Source organism: Erigeron canadensis, chromosome 7 (assembly GCF_010389155.1).
Source record: "Erigeron canadensis isolate Cc75 chromosome 7, C_canadensis_v1, whole genome shotgun sequence".
NCBI classification, from domain to species: domain Eukaryota; kingdom Viridiplantae; phylum Streptophyta; class Magnoliopsida; order Asterales; family Asteraceae; genus Erigeron; species Erigeron canadensis.
In genome coordinates, this window is record NC_057767.1 from 4,855,903 (window position 1) to 4,882,291 (window position 26,389).

Genomic DNA, 26,389 nt, shown 5'->3' on the forward strand with positions numbered 1-26,389 from the left:
AGAGGAGAGCCAAAAGGTGGTCCCATTCTTTATCTTGACCAATCAATTAAAAAAACAAAAGTTTTAGACCCGTTTTGGTTGTAACAAATGTTTTTAAGTTTGCATTTCTCGTTTTTTTACTAAATGCGAGGGGTTTTTTCAATGGGTTTTGCTAAACGATTTAACGAAACACTAACAGGGCGTTTGATTGCAAAAAAACATTTATTGTTTTTTATTTTCGTTTTCCAAGAAAAAATGAAAAACAGAAAACACATTCTAATAATAGTTTTTTAAAAATATTTTCTAAGAAAACAAAAACAATGTTTTTCATTTTTTCATAGATAACTTGAAAACATATTTTTCTTGTTTTCCATTTTTAATTTTCATTTTCCATTTCATTCTTCCCCATCCCCTCACATCTCTAACATGTTTTCAAGTTTCTAATTAAAACGCGTTTTTAAAATTTTTATTTGTTTTTCTAGGAAATAAAAACTCCTTTCATTTTAAAAAAAATTATAAATGAAAACTAAAAAACATTTTCTACAACTAAACGCGCCCTAAGCGTTTTCGTTAAGGTGTGCTAAATAGTTTTACACTTACCATAAAATTCAGGAGGTGCGCTTTTGATATAGAAAGTCGCAACTCATATCATTTTTTCTTTTCCAATTCTAAAAAACAAGTAAAAATACTAAAAAAACATTCTAATTATAAAAACACGTTACTTTAATTTTTGTTTTAAAAAACTTAGAAAACATGTTAGAGATGAGACAGGAGAGAGGAGAGGAAGATGGAGAATGAAATTAAAAATGTAAACGAAAAATGGAATACAATAAAATTATGTTTTCAAATATTTCATGGAAAAATGGAACAAAAAATTTTTTTTTCTTCAAAAATTCTTTTAGAATACCATGATTATAACGTTTTTCTGTTTTCTAGAAACACAAAAGCGAAAAATAAAGGGTATTTTCTGCAACCAAATGTGGTGTTTATGTTTCATTTTTTTATTTTATAATTCAATAAAATATTTAAGAACGAGATAAGAAAAAAATATGGTTGTCAATGATACAAATAGATGTGGTGTTACATAGTGTTAGTCTTAGTCACATTAGTCATTTTGGGTGGCTTAATCTATACTAGAGAAGTTCATTACCGGGCGTTGCCATAATTTTCAAGATATTCTAAGAAAGTTTTTGCAAATTTCTCAACATTGAGAGTAAACAATTAACAAGGTACACATATGCGTTCTAATACTTCCTATGTAGTAATTTTCTTTCTTTACATGTGTATCTTTGGCTGGATTTTTTTTTTATGGCCGGATATATTTCCTCCATCCCCTGTCACAAAATGAGATTTTCAGAATTTCAGACCCTATTGTGAGGCCATTTTTGAGACCTTGATAGCTGTTGACAGATTTATCAGTCCGATTTGGTGATAATCGGATCGGCCAGTCTCCGAGTCAAACTTTACAACCATGGATTTCCCCGATGATGAATGGCGGCGACGCCGAAAGCCTCACGAGTTTTTCTTTGATGTGCCTGGTTAGTAGTTTTCATGTGTGGCAATTATATAAATCTGATACATCTCATAACCATAATGGAACTTTTATTTTTTAAAAAGAGAATTATACAAAAATGTTTATGTTGTGTGATGAACTATTTCTATTTGGGTATTTATTCTATGTAAATAACTTTCAAATCTCAGTTATTGGATGTACCAAACCAAGTAAAACTTGCAAACTGATAACGTGATACACATGACATCTTATATGGTTGAGGTACTTACATCCAATAATCCTGATTTGAAAGTTCATTGAATACAATAGTTTATTACAAAACATAAACATTCTTGTATAGTTTATTACATTTAGAGACCCTATATCCTTTTTAAATAAAATTAGTCTGTCTAAGGAATTTATATCATTTCATACGAGTAATGAATTTGGACACTTGGTGTGCGACTTTTGAGCCATCTTTATCAGCATATGCATTTGATTACATCAACTTTTTCATGTCCTAGTCGTCATGTAAAAGGTTCCTATTTGCAGCTGTAGAAGATCTGAAAGCTCATTTGGGACAGCTTAAACGGTTTCCTTTCAAAGAATTACAAGTTGCAACCGATAACTTCAGCAATATAAACATATTGGGTAGAGGTGAATTGTATAATGTCTACAAAGCACAACTAGCCGATGGCTCATTGGTTGCTATAAAACGGATGAAGGAAGAACAAACACAAAACGGGGAGCTTCAGTTTCAAATGGGAGTTGCGATGATTAGTATGGCCGTTCATCGCAATCTCCTTCGCTTAAGGGGATTTTGCATGACACCCAAAGAGCGATTACTCATTTACCCCTATATGGCCAATGGAAGCGTTGCATCACGTTTGAGAAGTAAGGGTTTCATCATCATTTGTCATAACATTATCATTGTACTCATTTATCACTATTCATAGTATTTTAATAGAAAGACCGCCAAACGAGCCCACATTGGACTGGCCTACTCGTAAACTGATTGCATTAGGGTCAGCTAGAGGACTTTCATATTTGCATGATCATTGTGATCCGAAGATCGTTCATGGTGATGTTAGAGCCAATAATATTTTGTTGGATGAGGAGTTTGAGGCTGTCGTTGGAGGTTTTGGTTTGGCTACACTAATGGACTGGAATGATACACCTGTACGTGGCACCCTCAGGGATCTCTCAAAAGGAAAATCATCAGAAAAAGCTGATGTGTTTGGGTATGGGATCATGCTTTTGGTGCTCATTACTGGACAAAGGTCGTTTGATTTTGGACTTGCTAATGATAATAACGCCATGCTACTGGATTGGGTATGCATTTTCTTTAGCTTTCTTCATTGGTTTCAAGTATGCATTATGAAAGTGAATAAGTGATTATTGTGGCTTTTAGAATCTGAATTAGATAATTACTTGATCAAGGCAGGTAGAAAATTTGTGTTTATTGGTAATGAGTTCTTTTATTCTTTTCTTATTTAGGTGAACGGACTTCTTAAAGAGAACAAATTGGAGATGCTTGTTGACCCTGATTTGGATACCGATTATGTAGTGGTGGAGGTGGAACAGTTGATTCAAGTGGCATTGCAATGTACACAAGACTCACCAATGGAGCGGCCAAAGATGACAGATGTTTTAAGAATGTTGGGAGGTGACGGGCTTGCAGAAAGATGGCACGAGTGGCAGAAGGGGGACGTTTCGGAAATTTGCCAAGAATTTTGCGTTTTAACACAAAACCCAAACACTGATTGGATTATGGATGACTTGATTGATAACCTGGAAGCAGACGAATTATCTGGGCCCAGGTAATCAAGATCGTTAAGAAGTGATCTTTTTATAATTGGGTTATTGTAATCCTCTTTTACAGTTTTACCTGGCACATGCAAGTAACCAATAATCTTTCAAAATTGTTTTATTCTATAACATGCTTTATCTTTAAACCTGCACCCTCAATGTTTACATTGAACAGCAATATCATTATATATAAACATTCAAAATCTTGTTAAGTTCCCTGAGTATCTATCGAACGAAATGCCAGTTAGTATCCCATGTATAGGGCTTTTATGATATACTAATTCCTATATATATCAAATGGGAGTTAGGGGGTGTGTTGTTAAACATCATGAATGATAGATTGAGCTGCAAACATAGGCTTTCTTGAGAAATGGTGTTCGTTTTGGATTTTGGGTATATTTCCTCAGTTGCTACATGGTAGTGCAAATCTCAGTTAGCTCATGACCGCGCTGTTGCATTCAATTAAGGTTCTGATCCTTGGCCAACTGCTGTTTTGTTAGTTTCTTTGTTTGGTTGGTTAGCTTTCTGGATTAAACAGTATCAAGCCAACTAATTAGTTCATTATAGTGCTGTTGCATTCAAATTTTTGTATGCATTTAGCAAGGTAGATTGAGTACATTTTTGGCTTGATTATGTTTAATCCAGAATTTATTTTAGTAAGATTAACTTAATTAGAATAGTACAATATTGATAAATCATCAAAAATTCATAATACAACAATAAGTATCAAGACTTCATAGCTAATTATCATTGTTTTTTTACTCTGGTGTTTATCTTATTGTTGTTTGTATTCAAGTACATTTTGGTTTCATATATAATTTTGATACTTTGTTAGCCACATGTTTTCCTTTTTAATATTTAAACGGATATATAGATACGTAGGGCCGGTTATGCGTTTTTGGATACCATGAGCAAAATTTAAAATATGCGTCCTATGTTAAAAAAAAAAAGGTTAAGTGAGCCGGAATGCAGTCAACTAATCACCAAAAGTTATTGTATGCATGAACTCTAGGTTGGCTTTATTGTATTCAGAAAACTTAAAATTATGTTTATTGTGAACATAAAACGGATGTGGGCCCGGTTACTTCACATAAAACTTGTTTATTTTCATATATTTTTTTATTGTGTGTATAAACTAATCCCAAAAAGTTATTGTGTGCATTCCACGTAAGCGGTCAACGTGAAAGTGGTGACTGACTAACTTCTTACCCGGTAACTTTTCTTTACTATGGGACTCTTGAACAAGTTTCCTGAATACAATAAAGTCGACCTGGAGTTCATGCACACAATAACTTTTCAGGATTAGTTAACTGCATTTCGACGCACTTATTAAAGAAACAAAATAACATTTCCAAGAGGTATGACTTTACAAGGAGAATGTGCAGGAGATGAAGAGGAAATCACCCGGGTCGCCTAGAACACCACCCCAGCAGGCTACTAATTTCGTTCGTTGTACGGCTTCCAAAGTACCCTCATATTCATCCATTTCACGCAAAACTTAACAATTCCAGGCTGCCACATCGCACGAGTCCCCCTATCGTGCCAAGTAGCCCCACTTCACTCCTGGTTTTGTAAAAGGGTTCGCTCTACTACTAATTATTCAAAGGGACAATTACATGACAATTCGCACATAAAAGAACAATTCCAAACTATGTTTATACAAGTTGCTAGTTCAACCTCTATATGGTACCATGAAATACAAGGTTTTTCGGTCAGGGCTCCAAAGATGCTCTAATTTATTACTTAACAAGCTGTTTGCCACATTATAAGGTGTTAAAGTTTGATCTATCCCAAAGGTTGATTTTTCGGCAACCCCATACCCCGGTCTGGTCATGTGCGAGGTGAATTAATCTCATGCAAAGCCCCACTTAGATTGTGGTCAAACCAACTGATATACCTTTACCAATGAATTCTTCTACAATTAAGTTGCAACTGTTGAAAATCATAGTCTTCAAGTATACTACAACCTTTAGGGTTGTACTGGCATCATATAACGGGGTGAATCGATGGGCATCCAATTATGATACTGGGACTAGGGTTCTTTTTAAATATGATAAGTACCTAACCTATTCTGCTATTTGAAGACCTACAATTTATAATGTTTTCTTTAGGAGTTATATATTACTGTAATTTGTATGTTGGTGATTTTCAAGTTTGAACTTGAGAAAAAAATAAATAAGATTAGAGAGCAAGAAGTGAAAAAATCAATTAAAGTCTTATACTCCGTATATTATAGCTTTAATCATAATAGTCAATTAGCTTACTCCTTAATTACATCTTTGAGAAAATGTCACAAATGGTCCATGTGGTTTGTCACATTCGCATTTTGCCCCCTGTGTTTTTTTTCGTTGCAAATGGTCCTTGCCTTTTTCGTTTTCGTTGCCAGCGGTTCCTAGCACTAACTTCCGTTAGTTTTAGTCATTTAATAATGGTATAATCGTCCATTCCAATTCAATCCCCTTCACTTAATCATCTTCTTCAACTTTTATACCCATTCTTGTCATCTTCCCAAAAACCACAACCCAGATTCCGGTCACTTTTCCTTTTTCAATGATCTTAAAAACTAAAAACCACTAACGAAATAAATCAAGACCAAATCCCCAAATCTGATGATAAAAACAAACACAAATCTAAAAGGAATAAAACCCTCCAAGGCCTCCACCATCAGTCCATCATGAACCAAGATTGAATTTAACCTAACAATTCATTGAAAAAATCAATATACATCAAACCCAAAATTGAATTGTCAAACATTTCAAATCAATACCACCATATAAAACATCAAAACTCAAAATTGTAGGGGCGATTTTTATCCTCAAGACCAATTAAATCACCACTTAATCATAAATACTTGACAAAGAAAAATATGTATAAAATTTCACTGTACATCTGTGAAACATAAAGTTAAAGAAATTTAGCATTCAAAAAATGTCATACATGAAGGTAACCGAATATCAAACAATAAACTTTAGCAAGTGAGAATTAAAAGAACAAAACCCAAATTACGCACCTCATGTAATCCAAAACTCAGTTAACTCATCCTTTCAGCAAGCAACCAAAATGGAATGGTTACCCAACCCATCAATTTCATTTACGTTTCATACTTGCAGAAAGAAAGTCAAATAATAACAAATAAATTTTGTTGTCGTCGCAATTTCGTACCACCACCTCACTGCCATCTTCAATTTCGGCCACTATTCATGCAAATTCTGATCATTTGAAGGTGGGGAGGGGCCAATTAAGGGTGGGATTGATGTTTATTTGATTGAAAAAACACAGGTTGATAAATCTGGGGGTTTATTGTTCGAAAAAAATAGGTAAAAACCCTAATTTAGCCGTTGCCCAGCCACCTCTAATTCCGGCCACTTCCAGGCCAAATTCCGATCAATCAAATGAAGGGGAGGGGGCAACTGATGAATGGATGGATTTATAGATTGATGGATGATTTTTTTTCCATATATATGTATACTGATATGTATATTTACAAATTAGTGTATATATATATATATTCTTAATTTTAAAAGATTTTTATCACATATAGTCTCCCTGGTTATCACAAAGACGATTATGCCCTCGCGTGATTCGCACATGAAAGGTTTTAACGGCCAAATTTAATAGAAGTTAGTGTCAGGGGCTTCTAGCGACGAAAACGAAAAAGACAGGGACCAGTTGCAACGAAAAAAAAACACAGGGGACAAAATGCGAATGTAAGGTTATAAGGACCATTTGTGACATTTTCTTTACATTTTTTGTTTGGTTTTCAAATCCCAAAAATGTCTAGTGGAATGGAATTTATAAAATTCATTAGCATTGTGGCTCAAAAGTTACGATCAAAATTTAAGAGGATGTGAGGTTTCTATCCATCTGGATCCAAATAACAACAAACGCTCTGAATCTGAAAACTTTTGATCGAAGAGGATTATTCACATCTTTTTTAATTTTACATCATATTCATTTAGCAACACTTGAAACATATTATTTTCTGCAATACGAGTACACATGATACAATTACAAACATGAAACATCCGTAAAATAGATCACAAAATTTGCTTTCTGAATATTGTGCATATTAATGCTGGATTTGAGACAACATGATCCTACAATCCATACTATTTGGTCTCTCTTTTGGATCCTCCATTGTACAAAAACAAGCAATCTTAAGAACTAGAAGCATTTGTTTCTCGTACCCGTTTCCTAAAAGGATGGGATCGATTGCTTTTCTCGGGTCATCCGAAGTCATAACGTTTCTCATCCATCTCACCATACTCATTTCATCAGTGTGTTGAAAAAATTCGTCAGAAGGAAGCTTTCCCACGACCAACACCCCTAGTATCATCCCAAAACTATAAATGTCACATTTCTCGCTAAATTTCAAAGTTTGAAAATACTCGGGCGCAATGTACCCTAAAGTTCCCCCAATAAAAGAATATGTCACGTGTGTGTCTGCATCTGAGATAAGTTCTGAGAGCCCGAAATCGGCAATTCGGGCCACCATGTCATCATCAAGGAGAACGTTTCCAGGTTTTAAGTCTCGGTGGACTATACGAGGTGTGTGGCTCGTGTGAAGGTGCTCAAGCCCTGATGCAACACCAATTGCAATCTTGTGTCTCGTGAGCCAATCTAGTTCTCGTCTACCATTATGAACCGGTTGGAACATGTCTTGCAAGCTTCCGTTTTTTATATACTCGTAAACAAGGTAATGACATGTTGGTCGTGACACATGAGCAAGTAAGGATAGGAGGTTCCTATGGCGAATTTGACCAACCGTTTGGATTTCTGACTGAATTTGACCCATATTTTTGTAGAGTGGTTCCTCGTCCTCTTCAATGAGCTCGGAAGGTTGTGTGATTATCCTTTTTATCGCAATCGTCTTAATGATTCCTCCCCTTATATGGGCTTTAAATACTTCTCCACAACCACCTCTTCCCACTTTTTCCAGACCCAAAAACAAATTGTCCTCCTCCAAAAACTTAAGCTCCTTTGCCTTTATCCAAGGACTAAAAATAACGGGCCCTGATACATTACCATTTATTAAAAACATAATCAAACACATTTTAAACACCATCAAAAAGAAATATAATCCCACTTATTGATCCAGAAAAAAAGTTGGAGACCGGCTTAGAACTCAAGTTTAATGAAGAAGTCTAGGGTTTGGATCTGGTTCCAAGATCAAATATTCTAACTTTTGATTGGTTAAAACTTTTTCATCGACGACAAGTTTCGTTGCAGAAAGTTCCCATGTTATTTCACCTTAATTTTTTGCTTCTAGCGGATATATACCGGTGTTCTTAAAGTATACCGGTCTTATTTTGACAATGACCAGGTGAATGTCCATCTAATAACTTCCATAGTTAATTATGAGTTACTTGCATAATATTAGTTATAGACAATGTGTACTTTATCTTAGTCAAGCTTTAAGGAATAGTCTGTGAACATGAACATATACCATAATATGATAATATAATCATTTAAGTTGGGTACCAAGATAGATATACGTACACTAACAATTGTATTCATACATCACCATCTGTACAATACCATAAATCTTCCCGCGAAGCATAAATCATAGATTGGTGGTATATGAATAAAAGTTGAGTATGTATCACCTTCCTTTAACATATGATGTAGAGATGCCATTTCTATGTTTTTACTGATTGATGCAAAGATGGACACACACATATAAAAGAAAATCTGTGTTGAGATTTTCAGGTCGGCTCGGGTCAACAAGTCAAAGTTTCGTTATTAGTTAAGAAGTGTCTAGTATTTATTTGAGTCTTTTATTGAATATTTAGCAAGTTTATGTTTGTTAGTACTAAGTCATTAAGTTGGTTGAATTATATTAGTCTATGAGTGTAGTAATGGTTAAAGTATGTTTTTAAAGTTATGGAATCATGGGAAGTCCTCTATGTAAGTTAAGAATATGCCAAATTAAGGCTTATTTTTTTCAAAGAAAGTAGATACTTTTGAATAGTTACTTATCTTTTGCAAACTATATCTCTATCTGCACGTGTAATCATGGACTAACTAATTAAAATGAATTTGCACACATAAAGGGGAGACTCAAATACCTGAGTTTTCAACAGGGGAACTAGAGGGAAACACATCAAATATTCTTCCAAATATCTTTTTGCGTGGAGGTAGCAGCCAGTTATTGGTTTTCTGCTGCGAAAACGATACAGATTGAGCCAGTAAAGATTCAAGACTAAAAACAACCTCAGTCATGGTAGGACGCTGATTTGGATGAAAATCCAAGCATCTTTCAGCTATCCGGGCAAACCCTTTTAAACATTTTAGAGATATCTCATTTCGTATACCCGGATAAACTATTTGCTTTAAGTTCCCTTCTTTAATTGATTCTTGTATCCATGTTACTAGGCCACATTCAAAACTCCTATCCAATGGCCGCTTCTGACACAAGACTTCAAACAATACCACCCCAAAAGCGTAAACATCAGACTTCCTTGTCAACTTTCCAGTGGCAAAATAGTTTGGATCAATGTACCCAAAAGTGCCTTTAACAAGCGTGTTGACATAAGTTGATGGTTGATTTATTGGACCTATTCTAGCCAACCCAAAATCAGAAATTTTTGCGGCCCAACTTTCATGTATTAAAATATTTGAGGTCTTGACATCTCTATGTATAACACCAACCTCAATACCTGTGCCAGTGTGAAGATAGTCTAAGCCACGAGCCGCACCCACGCAGATCTTGAGTCGCTCAAGCCAAGAAAGAGGGGGATGGAGTTTATATAAATGATCTTCAAGTGTTCCAGATGGCATGTATTCATACACAAGGATCATTTCTTCTTCATGATTACAATAGCCAATTAAAGACACCAAATGAGCATGACGCAACTTGGTAAGCATTTCAACTTCCGCCCAGAACTCTGCCGCCCCTTGATTTGACATCAAATCCATCCTTTTGATTGCAACATCAACATGGGTTGTTCCTATTCTGATCTTGCCTTTGTATACTTTTCCAAAACCCCCTTTCCCAACTACTAATGAGTCATTGAAATTTTGTGTTGCTAACAGAATTTCATAAAACTCGAATCGACAACAGCTTTGTGACAATCCAGCATTGGAGGTGGATGCTTCAGACCCATTTCCATTGCCACTGTCGTGAAACATGATTGATGCAGGTAATGATATCGAAATGCCTTAAGGAAGGCTATATGATAGGCTCCTTTGAAACATGAGATCTTCCTAGAAACAGAGATGGCCCCTCCATTAGTAAATATATATCTTACGATCAAACAAACATACATGTAAGCTAAGCAATAGTTCAAACAATAAAATACGATAAAGAAAACCAAAATATCGAATTCATATAATTAAAAACCAACAAAGTTCATTAATTATTTTCTTTTTAAGGTTTTACCGGGTTAACTTGAATTTGACCACATATAATTTGATTCGAACACTGGTTTTATATCTAACCAATGAGTCACCAACTCCGTCAGTACAAGTTCATTAATTGTTTGTAATCAAAAAGCAAAATCATCATCCATTTAACTAAAAATTCCTAAACTTTTCAAACCAATTTTGGTCAAGATTTCAATACATTTATACTTTGCTGTAGGAACAGAATTTACAAATCTCAACATGATATTAAAACTAATATTTACCGAATATTTACAAAACTTTAAAGAAGCAACAAACTGATAGAACTTACAATATTCAATCTTCAATCACGCACAAGAACAAGATTTTTACAATAACTAAACTAAAAATCATTGTCTTTATAGAGAATGAAATGTGAAAAGAGTAAGATGAAATATGCGATGTTGTTTGTGTTTGAAATAAGAGCCAACAATTTACGATAAACGGAATGATGGAAAGCAAATAGGGATATGAGATTGACTCATATGAGTGTGACTTGCGAGTCTTTCCATTAAATTTAGGGTTTAATGGATGACTAATGTATTTTTATCTATATATATAGTTGCCTATTAAACTGAATTATCACCACATACTTTGTAATTTTTTACATGGTTGATCAAAAGATGACCTGCTATAGCCGGTTAAATACTTTTCTTTTTAATTAAATTAGAGTAGTTAATTACAAAAATTATCATTTTCATCGTGATTTCATCAAAATTTCCAGATTTTAACATTTTCTTATTTTTATCAAAATTACCTTCAAAAAAAGTATCTTTCATTTTAGAAGATATTATTACACTTTTTCCAAATGCATCAGTCACCCATTTTTCCAACCTTTATTAACCGATCTAAAAAAAAAAAACATTCCCAAGTCTAACAAATCAAATTCACCAACATATATATATGGTGTATATAGTATGTACAAGGCTTGAAACACAAAGAGAATCTGAAAAAAAAAAGATCGGAAAAGTATAATTGATGCCTTCCTGATGATGTTTACCCCGATTGACCCAGATCCAAGCGCCGGCATCCCGAAGTAGATGACCGGAAACATCACGGGCGAAAGCACGGGGCAAAAGAAGAAGACGTTGATGATTTTGTACATCAAAAACAAATGAAGATTCACAAATTGGATATCTCCGTCAAATGGGTTCATAAATAGGTTTCTTATTTGGAATAGTAGTGTAGAAGGTGTGTTGTTGTAGCCAAGTGGATGATGATGATTTATTTTAATTTTGTGAGAGAGTGTATATTTAAACATATCAGATAAGTAAATTGAATTTATACATAACCAAAGTTCGATTTAATTAGATACCATTTTTGATATAATGATGTTGGACTCTGAACTGATTCTAGTCATAGTTTGAATAAACATAAGAGAAAAAAACAAAGATGAGAAAGAAGAGAAACTAATGAATTTTTGAAGTAAAAAAATAAAAAATAATAATAACATGTTATTTTAGGTTATCAAGTCATCTTTTAGTTAACCATGTAAAAAAATTAAAAAGTAGGTGAGTGATTTAAATTTATGATTAGGGTGCGAACTTTCAGTGAAATTTCTAGTCTCATATAATTAAATAATAAAAATAAATTATTCTTAATGGAAATTTCTAGTATGATCCAATTAAAGAAAATTATTTATTATTAGGGTGCCAGCTTTCATTGAAACATGTAATTATGTTACCGGGCGTTGGCCATATAATGTTGATTTCAAAAACCGGGAGACACATTAGTTTGTTTTTTATTTAATTAGAACATGTATTATTGTACGAGCATGGTACCCGCGCAATGCGGCGGTGGTGAGGAAGACAATCTGGTGGTAGCGTTGATAGGATTTTATCTTGCTAGAGACGAAAATGGTTGAAGGGCATAGTTGGTATATCACGTGAGAGGGTGCTTAGCAAGGAAGATTATTTAAGGGCATTTTTGTCTTATCAGGTTCTTAATTAAGTTAAGGGAGGAATCCAGTTTGCTTTATAAGGTATTATAGATATGGATACTAGATTATTGTCCCGCGTAATACGCGAGTAAATATATTTTTATACTTATATATATCAAAAATACTATTTTCTTCATTAAAAGTTAACAAATTAAAATATTCAATTTCACTTTATAAACTTTTTTTTTTACCTTGATAATTTCACAAACACTTATTGTGTTGCTTATTAAGTTTTATTGATTAAATAAATCATTCAATGCCAAAAGTTATTGCTTATCCATGTCATCACAGATATCTTGATGTCATTCGGATTTTCATGTCAAATCATAAAAAATGTCACACATGACACATTCTTTAGATGATGTCAAGACATACAACCTTCTAAACCGAGTTGCGAGATTGTCACCATCAAGCCAATGATCATTCCAAAATCTTGTTTTATTTTCACTCCCAACTGTTCTTTAATAACATCGCAATCAAATGTGTCTCAGAGAATGAGGAACATATATTATTACCATTTGTTTACTCAGGAACGCAGACTCAGAACCATGAATCATATTGATGATTTTAAACCAAACGTAATTTAGATTTTGAATCACATATCATATCCATTTGCACATATCAATGCTAAATTAAGAGTATCCGGACCACCAAAACCTAAACCACCCACTTTATTACTTGGCAATTGTCTATCAGTAATCCATTACATTTCATTTTATGAGTTGGCCCCCCTCCTCTCTTACTCCTTCCACCAAAAAAATGAAGTTGTGATCTTTATCAATCGAAATAGAGAAAAATGATATATCCTAAATACTTTGAATTGCCGAGTTAGTATCCATCATAGACAACACATTAGTATTGAGTTTAGATTTTATTCTATAATAACTTTGCAAAATTAATGAAATATAACCATGGATGGAGTTCTCACTCCAATTTGGTTAATCTTGTCTTATTTTCACTCCCAACTGTTCTTTAATAACATCTTAAGGGGGCTAGCAATCGAGTGTGCCTTAGAGAATAAGGAACATATATTTTTCCATATATTATTACCATTTGTTTACTCAGTAACGCAGACTCAGAACCATGAATCACATTGATGATTTTAAACCTAACGTCATTCAGATTTTGAACCACATGTCATATCCATTTGTACGTATCAATGCTAAATTAAGAGTATCCAGAGCACCAAAACCTAAACCACCCACTTTTTTACCTGACAATTTCCTTTTAGTAGATCCATTATATTTCATTTTCCAAGTTTGACCCCCTCCTCCATTACCCCTTCCACCAAAAAAATAAAGTTGTAACCTTTATCAATCGAAATAGAGAAAAATGATATATCCTAAATACTTTAAATTACCGAGTTAGAAAATATCATAGACAACGCATTAGTATTGAGTTTAGATTTTATTCTATAATAACTTTGCAAAATTTATGAAATATAACCATGGATGGAGTTCTCACTCCAATTTGGTGAATCTTGTCTTATTTTCGCTCCCAACTGTTCTTTAATAACATCTTAAGGGGGCTAGCAATTGAGTGTGCCTCAGAGAATGAGAAACATATATTTGCCCATATATTATTACCAAAGTCAGAACCGTGAAAAACATTGATGATTTTAAACCTAACATAATTCAGATTTTGAACCACATGTCATATCCATTTGTACATATCAATGCTAAATTAAGAGTATCTAGACCACCAAAACCTAAACCACCCACTTTTTTACCTAACAATTGTCTTCCAGTAGATTCATTACATTTCATTTCCAAGTTCGACCCCCCTCCTCTCTTACCCCTTCCACCAAAAAAAAATGAAGTTGTAATCTTTATCAATCGAAATAGAGAAAAATAATATATCCTAAATACTTTGAATTGCTGAGTTAGAATCCATTATAGACAACACATTAGTATTGAGTTTAGATTTTATTCTATAATAACTTTGCAAAATTTATGAAATATTGTAACACCCGTCGTTTAAAAATAAGGATTTCCAAAAACTTTTGCCTAACGGCGTTAAAAGAAGCGGAATTAAACTTTAAAAGTCCAAACCAACAAAATTTGTTTGGTTTATTCATTAAATGGTGTTACTAGCCATATCATCAAAATAAGTCTAAATGGAAATCCATCGGTTGCCCAACATTAAACAACCGAACACATTATCAATACAAGTCATTATTGTCTAAACATAAAGCAAATGTCTAAAGCGAGCAGCCACTATGGGTAAACTATAGCCAGCTTCAAGATCATCTACCCATGCCTCACATCTTCTCACATCTACCTGCTCACTATTGTTAGACCTGAGGGCACAATACATTTTAAAAAAGCAAGTGTTAGCTAACAAATTAGCTAAGTAAGATAACACATAAGTTATAAAACGTTTGTCCATTTAAAACATTATATAAAAGTCATATTAAGTCGTTAAGGCACATGTCCTCAAACATATCATCACACTTACATATCATATCATCAACATCATTCATATTAGGATGGGTCATCTTAAATGTGCCTAGTCATCTTTTGCATCATCACATATCACATTTGAACATCTTTATAATTGTGACAAAAGTCACGCATCTCATATAACATACGCATCTCGTTAAGTGTGACAAAAGTCGCACCCGACTAGATGAACCACCATTCAGTAGTAAATCAATGTCGTTAAGGAATGGCAAGCCAATCCAGGAGTAATCCGTATGTTCAAAGACATTGGTGGGTAATCACTCCACCCGGAGATACTCAAACCACGTAATTACGTTGCAAGGAGCCACCCAAACAACCATATACGCACTCACCGGGCAAGGGCAAGTACGAGTTAAGCTTAACACTTTCATATCATATACGAGCTCGGTTTTCATCACATATAGTTTAGGTGTCCACGTTACCTAAACATCATCACATATCATCTTTTACGTTTGGGCCCTTAAACGTGCACGTGTCATGACAACTTAATAAGTCTAGTGAACTAGATGAACAAGCCATGTAACCATGCACATTTCACATATCATCATCATATATCACATTTCATAGCATTTCATTTCATATCATCACATCGCATACATTGTTACATCACGTATATCGTCATATATCATTGCATATTGTATATCATTACAACATTGCATAACATTTATCATCTTAAATCGTACATCATTTTATATCATATCTTCTATTAAGCATACATAACATCTCATAGCAATACGTATCATTGGGGTAGCATTTCAGGCTTTTATATTCATCTACATAACCCATATCACCTCCCGTATAATCCCGAATACCCATAAGCAAACAAGATACCATTTGGGATGTTATTATATGAAAACTATGTTTATGTTGAACCCTCAGCGTGTCAAAGTAGTGTATCTTACCTCGTTGAAGAGCACAACAAATGATAACACAAGTTACCGAGCTTTGCAAGTATTTTTGACTACCTATAATCATTAAACGACATAATGAGCTAAACAAGTACCTACTTACTTAAGTTCATGAATCAAGCCTAAATATCTATAAACATGACCTATGACAAGGCTTTATGCATCGGACATTCGATTAATACTTTAAAGCTTACATAACTCGACGAAACTCGGCATACACTCACTAAATTAACCTTTCTGGAAACTTGACATTACAATCATCTTTCAAAAACATTACCATTAGAAAGTAGACTCTCTCACGATTCCGTGGATATCTTATTTGTCAAAAACGGAGTTACGGTTCAAAAGTTACGGCCATTTTAAAATTCTATCGCTATTGCGTCGCAACTACCAAATTGCGTCGCAGCTAAGTGTCATTGTTTCTTGGTTGCGCCGCAGCTTAGTAGCTACGCCGCAGCTAGTCCCGATTCTGCACAAAACGCATTGTTTAACCTTCAAAACTTAACCAAACACACCCCAAACGACCCCAAACCTTATAAAAAACTTTTGCACCTCAAAATTCACCATTTTAAGACCATAATGATGCAATGAAATCATTGATTAATCCTTACTTGATTTGCATCACATAGTTAAACGTTTTGGGTTACCGAATCGATCAAAACACACGTTTTTGACATCAATTGATCTTCTAATAACCTAGACCAGTTATGGATCTGATTATATGATTGAAAGGACATAAAATCAATGTTATTATACCTTGGATACCCGGAGATTACAAAGAGGATGCAAAAACTTGATCAAAACACTCCCGAATCAACCGAATAACGATGAAATCGAACAATAGGATGCCATGGAACAAAGGGAACGACTAGGGCTTCAAAGGAAGTGTATATTCTCTAATTTATGAGTCTAATAACAAATTATTAGACCCTTAACCCGTTTTTTAGTTTCCAGCTTTATCAAAACTAGTCCTTAGACTTCCTTATGGCTCATATTTAGCTTAAAACACCTATGGGGAATACTTACAACACATTAAACACTTTAAGCACCTCCAAAGACATTAAAATATACCTTTAGACACATTAACACATGAATCATTAAGGCTTTAAAACCTTACACATAATGCACATTAATCACACATAAACATTAAATCTCTTAGAGACTTAACGGACACGTTGTGTTGACTTAACGACTCAAGTCAACCGTTAATTAAAAGTTCGGGATGTTACAAATATAACCATGGATGGAGTCCTCACTCCAATTTTGGTACAATGTAACGTTTTTTAATGGTATTTTTGTAATTTTGTTCCTACAATTAAAATATTAATAAATAAAGAATACATACAAACATTGACTTTGTTGTCATGTGCCTCTTTTTTGGAAGTACATTATTTGGTTGGAAACATTATTTTTAAGATAAACCTTTATAATGGTAGAATAAAATTTTAAGTTGTTTTATTTTTAATAAAATAGGGGAAAAAAAGGTTGGAAAAAAGGCTTTTTCTTTGTTTAGTTAATTGTACAGTACATTGATAATATAGTTCTATGTGAAAACATTATATTTTTTTCAAAATCCTTTATAATGGTAATCCAAATAATCATGCATATTTAGAAGTTAAATTATATATCATTAATTTCGATAATTTCTTTTCGTCCCTAAAGTTGACACGTTTTTCACTTTTGATCTCTAAACTTTAAAAATTACAATTTTGACCCTAAAGTTGGCCAATTTTTTCAATAATCGTCCTTTGGCCTTACGGCGTTAAAAAGTAACCGTTAACGTACGCACGTGCTAGACACGTGAGGGCACTAATGTCATTTCACCTTACATCGAGGGACGAAAAGTGAAAAAATAATTACTTGAGGGACTAAAAGTGAAAAAATAGCTACTTGAGGGACGAAAAATGAAAATCATACAAATAAACTTATTCTTCCATTCTTTCTTTTCCGATCATCTTCTCCGATCAATTTTACCGATGGAATTTTCCGACTTTGAATCCAAATCTATACCACAAACAAAATCATTTACTTAAATTCATGACATTCAAAACACAACCAATCAAACAAATTATAGTTCAAACATGTCAGTCATCTTTTTTTTTCTTTTCTAAATTTTGATTTTAAATTAAAAGGAAGACGGTGGATGGTGGTGATTCTAGGTGGCGGCGGTTGGTTGGTGGTGAATGTAGACGGCGGTGGTTGGAGGTGACTGTAGATGGCGGTGGTTGGAGGTGACTGTAGATGGCAGTATTTGGTGGTAATTGTATGCGGTGGTGGCTGGTGGTGATTGTAGGCGGTGGTGGCTAGTGGTGATTGTAGGTGGTGGTGACTGGTGTTGATTGTAGTGGCGGTGGCTGGTGGTATTTATAGGCAGCGGCGGTGGCTATGGGTGGTAGTTGCTCGTGGTGGTTATAGACGGCGGTGGCTGGTGCTGGTTACAGACGGTGGTGGCTGGTAGCGAGGCTGTTGTTGGTGGTTATTAGGTGGTGGTGATTGGAGAGGCTTGGGGGTAAAGGGAAAATAAATGTCTAGTCGGAAAATTTCATCGGAAAAGACGATCGGAAAAGAAAGAAATGGAAGAATAAATTTATATGTATGATTTTCATTTTTCGTCCCTCAAGTAGCTATTTTTTCACTTTTTGTCCTTCAAGTAGTTATTTTTTCACTTTTCGACCTTCAAGTAGCTATTTTTTCACTTTTCGTCCCTCGGTGTAAGGTGAAATGACATTAGTGCCCTCACGTGCGTACGTTAACGGCCATTTTTTAACGCCGTAAGGCCAAAGGACGATTATTGAAAAAATTGGCCAACTTTAGGGTGAAAATTGTAATTTTTAAAGTTTAGGGATCAAAAGTGAAAAACGTGCCAAATTCAGGGACGAAAAGTGTAATTTACTCTTTAATGTTGTTTAATAGAGCGTAACTTTTCCGTCACCACATGCTCCAAAATTGCAGATCAATGTTAAAGGTTGACATTCCCAAAGTTGTCACTCACCTAAGCTAAACTCCCCCTTCTCAACACTGTCGTTGATAATTTCTAAACCCGACATTATATATATATATATATTGTAGATACATGGTGTTATGACCTTATTAATACTCAATTTTATTTTATTATGGTTTAAAATATAGCTTACTATATTTTTATTAATAGAAAATTGATCTATATATTTTATATGAAACATATCTTAAATATTTCAAATTAAAATATGCTTTTTTTTTATATGATATTAACTATTATTCTATTGGATAAGATATAAGATAGATAGTATTATTTTATTATTAGGATATATATTAGCTATTAATCTATTGAATATATTATATTAGAATTATTAGGTAAAAAGTGTAAATTTGTGATGGAAAATCAAAAAGTGTAAATTAAATATAAAAGGGGATTTTTTTGTATAGTTTAAAGTATAAGTATTAATATTGTCATTTAATAAAGATGAAATAATTAAATTTGATCTAATGGTTTTATATCATAGATGAAATCCATCAAAGGGTTCTTGTTTCTTTAGGAATGAATTTAGCACCTTGTTATATCCAAAATAAATCAAAATCATTATACTAAAATAACAAATATTGTCGTCATGTTGATATTTATACCTTGTATATATAAGTATCAATCAATTGATAATTGATAAATTAGATAATAACTAAATATTAATATACGTATGAAAATTGAAAAGAACACAATGTATGTAATTCTTTAAGTTTACCATAGTTAAAGGACTAATGTTGTGTTACTTAAAAATAAATTTGGTAATGCTACAATTATTTTGATCTAAATGTTGTGACTAAAAGTTTAAACTCATCTAACAGTCCTTGTTTCTTTATAAAAGAATTTAGGACCTTGTTATATATATGTATTGGTTGATTGGTTTTTATTAATAGAAAATTGATCTATATATTTTATATGAAACATATCTTAAATATTTCAAATTAAAATATGCTTTATTTTTTTATATGATATTAACTATTATTCTATTGGATAAGATATAAGATAGATAATATTATTTTATTATTAGGATATATATTAGCTATTAATCTATTGAATATATTATATTAGAATTATTGGGTAAAAAGTGTAAATTTGTGATGGAAAATCAAAAAGTGTAAATTAAATATAAAGGGGGATTTTTTTGTATAGTTTAAAAAGTATAAGCATTAATATTGTCATTTAATAAAGATGAAATAATTAAATTTGATCTAATGGCTCTAAATCATAGATGAAATCCATCCAAGGGTTCTTGTTTGTTTAGGAATGACTTTAGCACCTTTGTTATATATATATTGGTTTTTTATTAATAGAAATTTGATCTATATATTTTATATGAAACACATCTTAAATATTTCAAATTAAAATATGCTTTATTTGTTTATATGATATTAACTATTATTCTATTGGATAAGATATAAGATAGATAGTATTATTTTATTATTAGGATATATATTAGCTATTAATCTATTGAATATATTGTATTAGAATTATTGGGTAAAAAGTGTAAATTTGTGATTGAAAATCAAAAAGTGTAAATTAAATATAAAGGGGGATTTTTTTGTATAGTTTAAAAAGTATAAGCATTAATATTGTCATTTAATAAAGATGAAATAATTAAATTTGATCTAATGGTTCTAAATTATAGATGAAATCCATCCAAAGGTTTTTGTTTGTTTATGAATGAATTAGGCACCTTGTTATATATATATATTGGTAGATAAGATATATAACTATCATTATATGATTAATTATATGAATAGTACAAGGAATAAAATTTGCTAATTATGTAGCAACTACATATAACTAAATGAAAAAGAATAAAACAAATCAAATTTTGACAAAACTGGAAAACAAGAAAAGATAAAAAAACACGCAAACATTATACTATTACTATTAAATGTTAAACACCTAAGAAATGAAAAGTACCATATAAATATAAAGGGAAAATGATTAATTATCTTAATTCATAAGCCTAAAATACTCTTAATTTATAAGATGGTGAATATGTGAAAATTCAAATGGTAAGATTAAGAAAAAGATTAATTGAAATTCGAATTTATATGTTACATTTATATAGTTTTAAAATGAATATTCCATCCGTCCCAATGCAAATGCCCTATTTTAACTTTTGAAGTTTTTTTTTCCGCAACTTCGACCGTAAATTGTTTCGTGTGTTATATATAATTGATGTAAAATATATGGATAGATAGAGCTATAGGTATATTTTTAATTGATATAACTTTCATTAGTTATTATATATAAACAAAAATATTTACAGTTAAAGTTAAAAACAAAAAGATTTTTAATTAAATTTGGACATTCAAATTGGACGAGGGAGTAAATTTTAAGACATTTTCCAAATACATAAAAAATAAAAACAGATAAATAGGTAATGCTAGACGGCTCAAGTAGTCATCTCAAAAAAAAAAAAAAAAAAAAAAAAACAAACGCAACGCTGTTTACTTTTTCCTCTTCACATTTGCTAAAAGAAAGATTTCGCTGATTTCTCAAGTGTAAACAACAAGGTACACATATGTTTAATGTTTTCTAATACTTCCCATGTATTATTTGTTTATATCTGTATCTTTGACATGATTCTTCTAATTTATCTTCACTTTTTCTCCATCCCCAGTCACAAAATCGGATATTTTGAAGGCCATTTTGGTGATAATTGGATCGGCCAGAACCCGAGTCAAACCAACTATATATGGATTTCCCCAATGATGAACGGTGGCGACGTCGAAGGCCGCAAGAGTTTTTCTTTGATGTGCCTGGTTAGTAGTTTTCCCCTGTCTGGTCATTTTTACCCCGGTAAAAACACGAATTAGCCTGTTTGATCTGATACATATTTAAGCCCGAATGAATTTATACTCTTTAAAAATCAGCCAACGTGCAACTAAGTTTGATAGTTTGGACTAAAAATCTTGAGCAGGGATGGAATCCACGAAAATGGGTAAACCACAGGGATGAATGCTGCAGTTAACTCAATAAAAAAAATTTGCCTGTCAAAGAAGGAATTATCTTTTAATAATAAAGTTGGAGGTCAAACTTTTTCATGTCTTAGTCGTCGTTATGTAAAAGGTTCCTACTTGCAGCTGTAGAAGATCCGGAAGCTCATTTGGGACAGCTTAAATGGTTTTCTTTTAAAGAATTACAAGTTGCGACTGATAACTTCAGCAATAGGCATGTGTTGGGTAGGGGTGGATTGTATAATGTCTACAAAGGACGTCTAGCCAATGGCTCATTGGCTGCTGTAAAACGGATGAAGGAAGAACAAACACAGGATGGGGAGCTTCAGTTCCAAATGGAAGTTGCGATGGTTAGTATGGCCGTTCATCCTAATCTCCTTCGTTTAACGGGATATTGCATGACTCCAACAGAAAGGTTACTTGTTTACCCCTATATGGCCAATGGAAGTGTTGCTTCCCATTTGAGAGGTAAGGGTACCAGTTGACAAAGCCGACTTAAGCGTTTTGGTGGCCTTCGTAACCGATTTCGGAGGCCTTAATGCTACACTTACTAACAAATTACAAACTAAAATTTAAAAACACTGTGGCATGCCATGGACCAATCAATAAAGAAAAAGAAAGAAGAAAGATAAAAAAGAACCTTGTTTGATTGGTTAGAAATATGTTTGTAAATTACTATTTGTTAGTCTAGCATTTTTCTTTCTAAAGTCTCTAACAACCATTCTTTATCTGGACTTGGTACCATATTATATATTACTAAAGCTATTTTTAAAAGGCTTTACAAACTCTCGTTTCTTTTAAGTCTTGTTAAAAAAACGTAAACATAAGTTCAAGACCAAAGATACCTAAGTCAGGAAGTTGAAAAATCTGGAGGCCTTTATTATGTCGAGGCCTTAAGAAACCGCCTAACTCACATATATGGTAGAGCCGGCCTTCGTTACCACCCATCATCATTTGCCATAGCCTCAACATTGTACTCATTTGTCACTATTCATGCATTGCTTGTGTTTGTATAGAACGACCGCCAAACAAGCCGCCATTGGATTGGCCTACGCGTAAACTGATTGCATTAGGGTCGGCTAGAGGACTTTCATATTTGCATGATCATTGTGATCCGAAGATCATTCATCGTGATGTTAGAGCGGATAATATTATGTTGGATGAGGAGTTTGAGGCTGTTGTTGGAGGTTTTGGTTTGGCTATACTAATGGACTGCAATGATACAGATGTCACGACAACTGTACATGGCACCCTCGGGTGTATTGCACCCGAGTATCTCTCAACTGGAAAAGCATCAGAAAAAACAGATGTTTTTGGGTACGGGATCATGCTTTTGCAACTCATTACTGGACAAAGATTTTTCGATCTTCGACCTGATAACGATAATGACATCATGCTACTGGATTGGGTATGCATTTCTGGTCACTTTCTTCTTTGGTTTCAAGTATGCATTTGCGTTCATTTGTTATAATGAGTTTTTTATTCTTTTCTGCTTTAGATGAACGGACACTTTAAAGAGAAGATATTGGAAATGCTAGTTGATCCCGATTTGAAAACCAATTATGTAGTGACGGAGGTGGAACAGCTAATTCAGGTGGCATTGCAATGTACACAAGGCTCACCATTGGAGCGGCCAAAGATGTCAGATGTCGTAAGAATGTTGGGAGGTGATAGGCTGGGAGAAAGATGGGACGAGTGGCAGAATGAGGAACTTCTACAATCTCTACAACCTACAAGCACTGATTGGATTATTTATGACTCAATTAGTAACCTGCGACCCCTCGAATTATCTGGGCCTAGGTGATTATAGTCTTGAAGAAATGATCTTGTTGTAATTGGGTTATCTAAACCTCTTGGCACATATGACTAACAGTATCAAGACAACTAATTAGCTGCTCATTACGGCGCGTTGTTGCATTCAATTTTGGTATGCATTTAGCAAGGTATATTGAGTACATTTTTGGCTTGATTATGTTTAATCCAGAATTTATTTTAGTATGATTAACTTCTTCTGTTTTTTTTTTTTTTTTTTCTTCTTCCTGATACAACATTGATATATAGTATTATCTTTTATGTCGCATAAATCATCAAAAGTTCATAATACAACAATAAATATCAAAACTTCATAGCTGATTATCATTGTTTATTTAGTTTGGTGTACGTTCATATTATTTTTTGTATCCAAGTATGTTTTGGTTTCATTTTTAAAATTTTGATACTTTGTTAGCCACCTTTTTTATTTTCTAATATCTAAACGGATATATGTTGGGCCCTTTATAAGTTTTTGGATACCATGGGCAAAATGTTAAATATTTTCTATGTTTTTAAAGAGAAAGAAACAAAATACCATTTTCAAGAGGTTTGAAACGTATTAAATCTAGATAGCTCATTCAGACTAATGGGTACGAGGAGAATGTGCAGGCGATGAAGAGGAAATCGTCCCTCGCGTCGCCGGGAAAATTGATCCAGGAGGCTACTTAGCCCCCTTCCCTGACTAATTTTGTTCGTTGACCGGCTTCAAAAGTACACTCATGTTCATCCGCTTCATGCGGAACTTAACAATTCTAGGTTGTGTCAGGTAGCACGAAATACAAGGTTTTTAGGTCAGGCCCCCAAAGATGCTCGAATTTATTATTCTCTTTATCCATTCAACAACAGTCAAAGTTATAACAAAAAGACTTAAAAAATCAAATAAAAACATTTAAAAAGGGACGGTGAGTACTTAACTAAGTTGTTTGCCACATTATAATGTGTTAAAATTTGATCTTTCCGAAAGGTTGATTTTTCGGTAACCCCATACACCAGAGTGCCCCGGTCTGGTCATGTGAGAGGTAAATCAAGCTCATGCAACTGCCCACTTAGACTAAGAGGAGTGGGAAGAAGGGGAGGATGGAGCGACTTGTGCCATGTGGCATGTGGGGTAAAAAGAGTTGCCCCTCAAAAAAGGTGGAAATGGGTGAGTTTTTAAGTAGGGGGCGACTTATGCCATGTGACAATGGTAATGATTGATTTAATTTTATTTTTGATTTTTTTTTTTATCTTTGTTATAATTAAAAACTAATATATATATATATATATATATATATATATATATATATATTAAAAATAACTAATTTTATTAAACATAATTAAAATTACTACTAATTAAACATAAAAATAAAGTTCTTAAAATAACAAAGTTCTTAAAAATACAAACTAATTAAACATAAAATGAAACACTAAAATCAAGCCGAATATTTTTCACGAAGCGCTTGTTTTTTGCGTTCGGCGATGCTTCTCTCGGGCTCTTCAAGGTGGGAATAGTCAGTAGCCAACACTTTCCACTCGTGTTCTTCTTCCATAATTTTAACTTTCTTTTCCTTCAACTCAATTTTCTTTGAACTCATATCAAACAACTTATCCAACTTTTTCGCTCTTTAAGGGGGCAACTTTTTCCTTTCCCCTTGCCTCCCGAGCTCGACCCGGCTTCCCCTCTCGACGCTTTTTTTTGATGCGTCCCTACCAATTAATCGGCCGTTCTTGAAACACCGGCTCATCATTATCACCCAACTCTTTAAACTCGTTAAGGTCAATGTTGACCCTAGCATCCGACCCTTGACTAGCCACTGGATCGGTGGATGATGAAGTCTTCGACCTTTTGGCCATGGGTTGACCGAGATTGGTCCTCACAGTGCTTTTGTCCACGAGATAAAACTTCGAACTATAACTAATTATATATATTTTTTAACATAATTAAACATAATAAAAGTAATATATATATATATATATATATATATATATATATATATATATATATATTGATAAATCATCAAAAATTCATAATACAACAATAAGTATCAAGACTTCATAGCTAATTATCATTGTTTTTTTACTCTGGTGTTTATCTTATTGTTGTTTGTATTCAAGTACGTTTTGGTTTCATATAAAATTTTGATACTTTGTTAGCCACATGTTTTCCTTTTTAATATCTATACGGATATATAGATACGTAGGGCTGGTTATGAGTTTTTGGACACCATGAGCAAAATTTAAAATGTATCCTATCTTAAAAAAAACCATTAAAGAAACAAAATAACATTTCCAAGAGGTATGACTTTACAAGGAGAATGTGCAGGAGATGAAGAGGAAATCACCCGGGTCACCTAGAACACCGCCCTTCGTTGTACGGCTTCCAAAGTACCCTCATATTCATCCATTTCACGCAAAGCTTAACAATTCCAGGCTGCCACATCGCACGAGTCCCCCTACCGTGCCAAGTAGCCCCACTTCACTCCTGGTTTTCTAAAAGGGTTCACTCTACTACTAATTATTCTACTAATTATTCAAAGGGACAACCATGCCACACATAAATGAACAATTCCAAACTATGTTTATACAAACTAGTGTAACCTCTATAAGGTACCATGAAATACAAGGTTTTGGGCTCCAAAGATGCTCTAATATATTACTT

General features: G+C 33.4%; 3 protein-coding genes across 4 annotated transcripts; 2 read left to right on the plus strand and 1 right to left on the minus strand.

Moving 5' to 3' along the window:
* Positions 1-1,072: 1,072 nt before the first annotated feature.
* LOC122606470 (somatic embryogenesis receptor kinase 1-like) lies at positions 1,073-3,492 on the plus strand. Its single transcript, XM_043779320.1, has 5 exons — positions 1,073-1,208; positions 1,390-1,517; positions 2,024-2,365; positions 2,439-2,803; positions 2,969-3,492. Exons 2-5 carry the CDS (start codon positions 1,451-1,453, stop codon positions 3,293-3,295), a joined length of 1,101 nt encoding a protein of 366 aa, XP_043635255.1. The 5' UTR covers positions 1,073-1,208; positions 1,390-1,450; the 3' UTR covers positions 3,296-3,492.
* Positions 3,493-7,202: 3,710 nt separating this feature from the next.
* Positions 7,203-11,815, minus strand: LOC122606689 (putative cysteine-rich receptor-like protein kinase 23). 2 transcript variants are annotated; one of them, XM_043779538.1, is made up of 3 exons: positions 11,664-11,815; positions 9,349-10,486; positions 7,203-8,293 (listed from the first exon to the last, which is right to left on the minus strand). In XM_043779538.1, exons 2-3 carry the CDS (start codon positions 10,409-10,411, stop codon positions 7,350-7,352), a joined length of 2,007 nt encoding a protein of 668 aa, XP_043635473.1. In that variant the 5' UTR covers positions 10,412-10,486; positions 11,664-11,815; the 3' UTR covers positions 7,203-7,349. The 2 variants fall into 2 exon arrangements, with proteins under 2 accessions (XP_043635473.1, XP_043635472.1); XM_043779537.1 differs by lacking the exon at positions 11,664-11,815 and adding an exon at positions 10,956-11,092.
* Positions 11,816-21,402: 9,587 nt separating this feature from the next.
* Positions 21,403-23,937, plus strand: LOC122606690 (somatic embryogenesis receptor kinase 1-like). Its single transcript, XM_043779539.1, has 5 exons — positions 21,403-21,495; positions 21,603-21,744; positions 22,066-22,407; positions 22,956-23,347; positions 23,438-23,937. The coding sequence occupies exons 2-5, from the start codon at positions 21,678-21,680 to the stop codon at positions 23,741-23,743; spliced, it is 1,107 nt and encodes a 368-aa protein (XP_043635474.1). The 5' UTR covers positions 21,403-21,495; positions 21,603-21,677; the 3' UTR covers positions 23,744-23,937.
* The last annotated feature ends 2,452 nt before the right edge of the window (positions 23,938-26,389 follow it).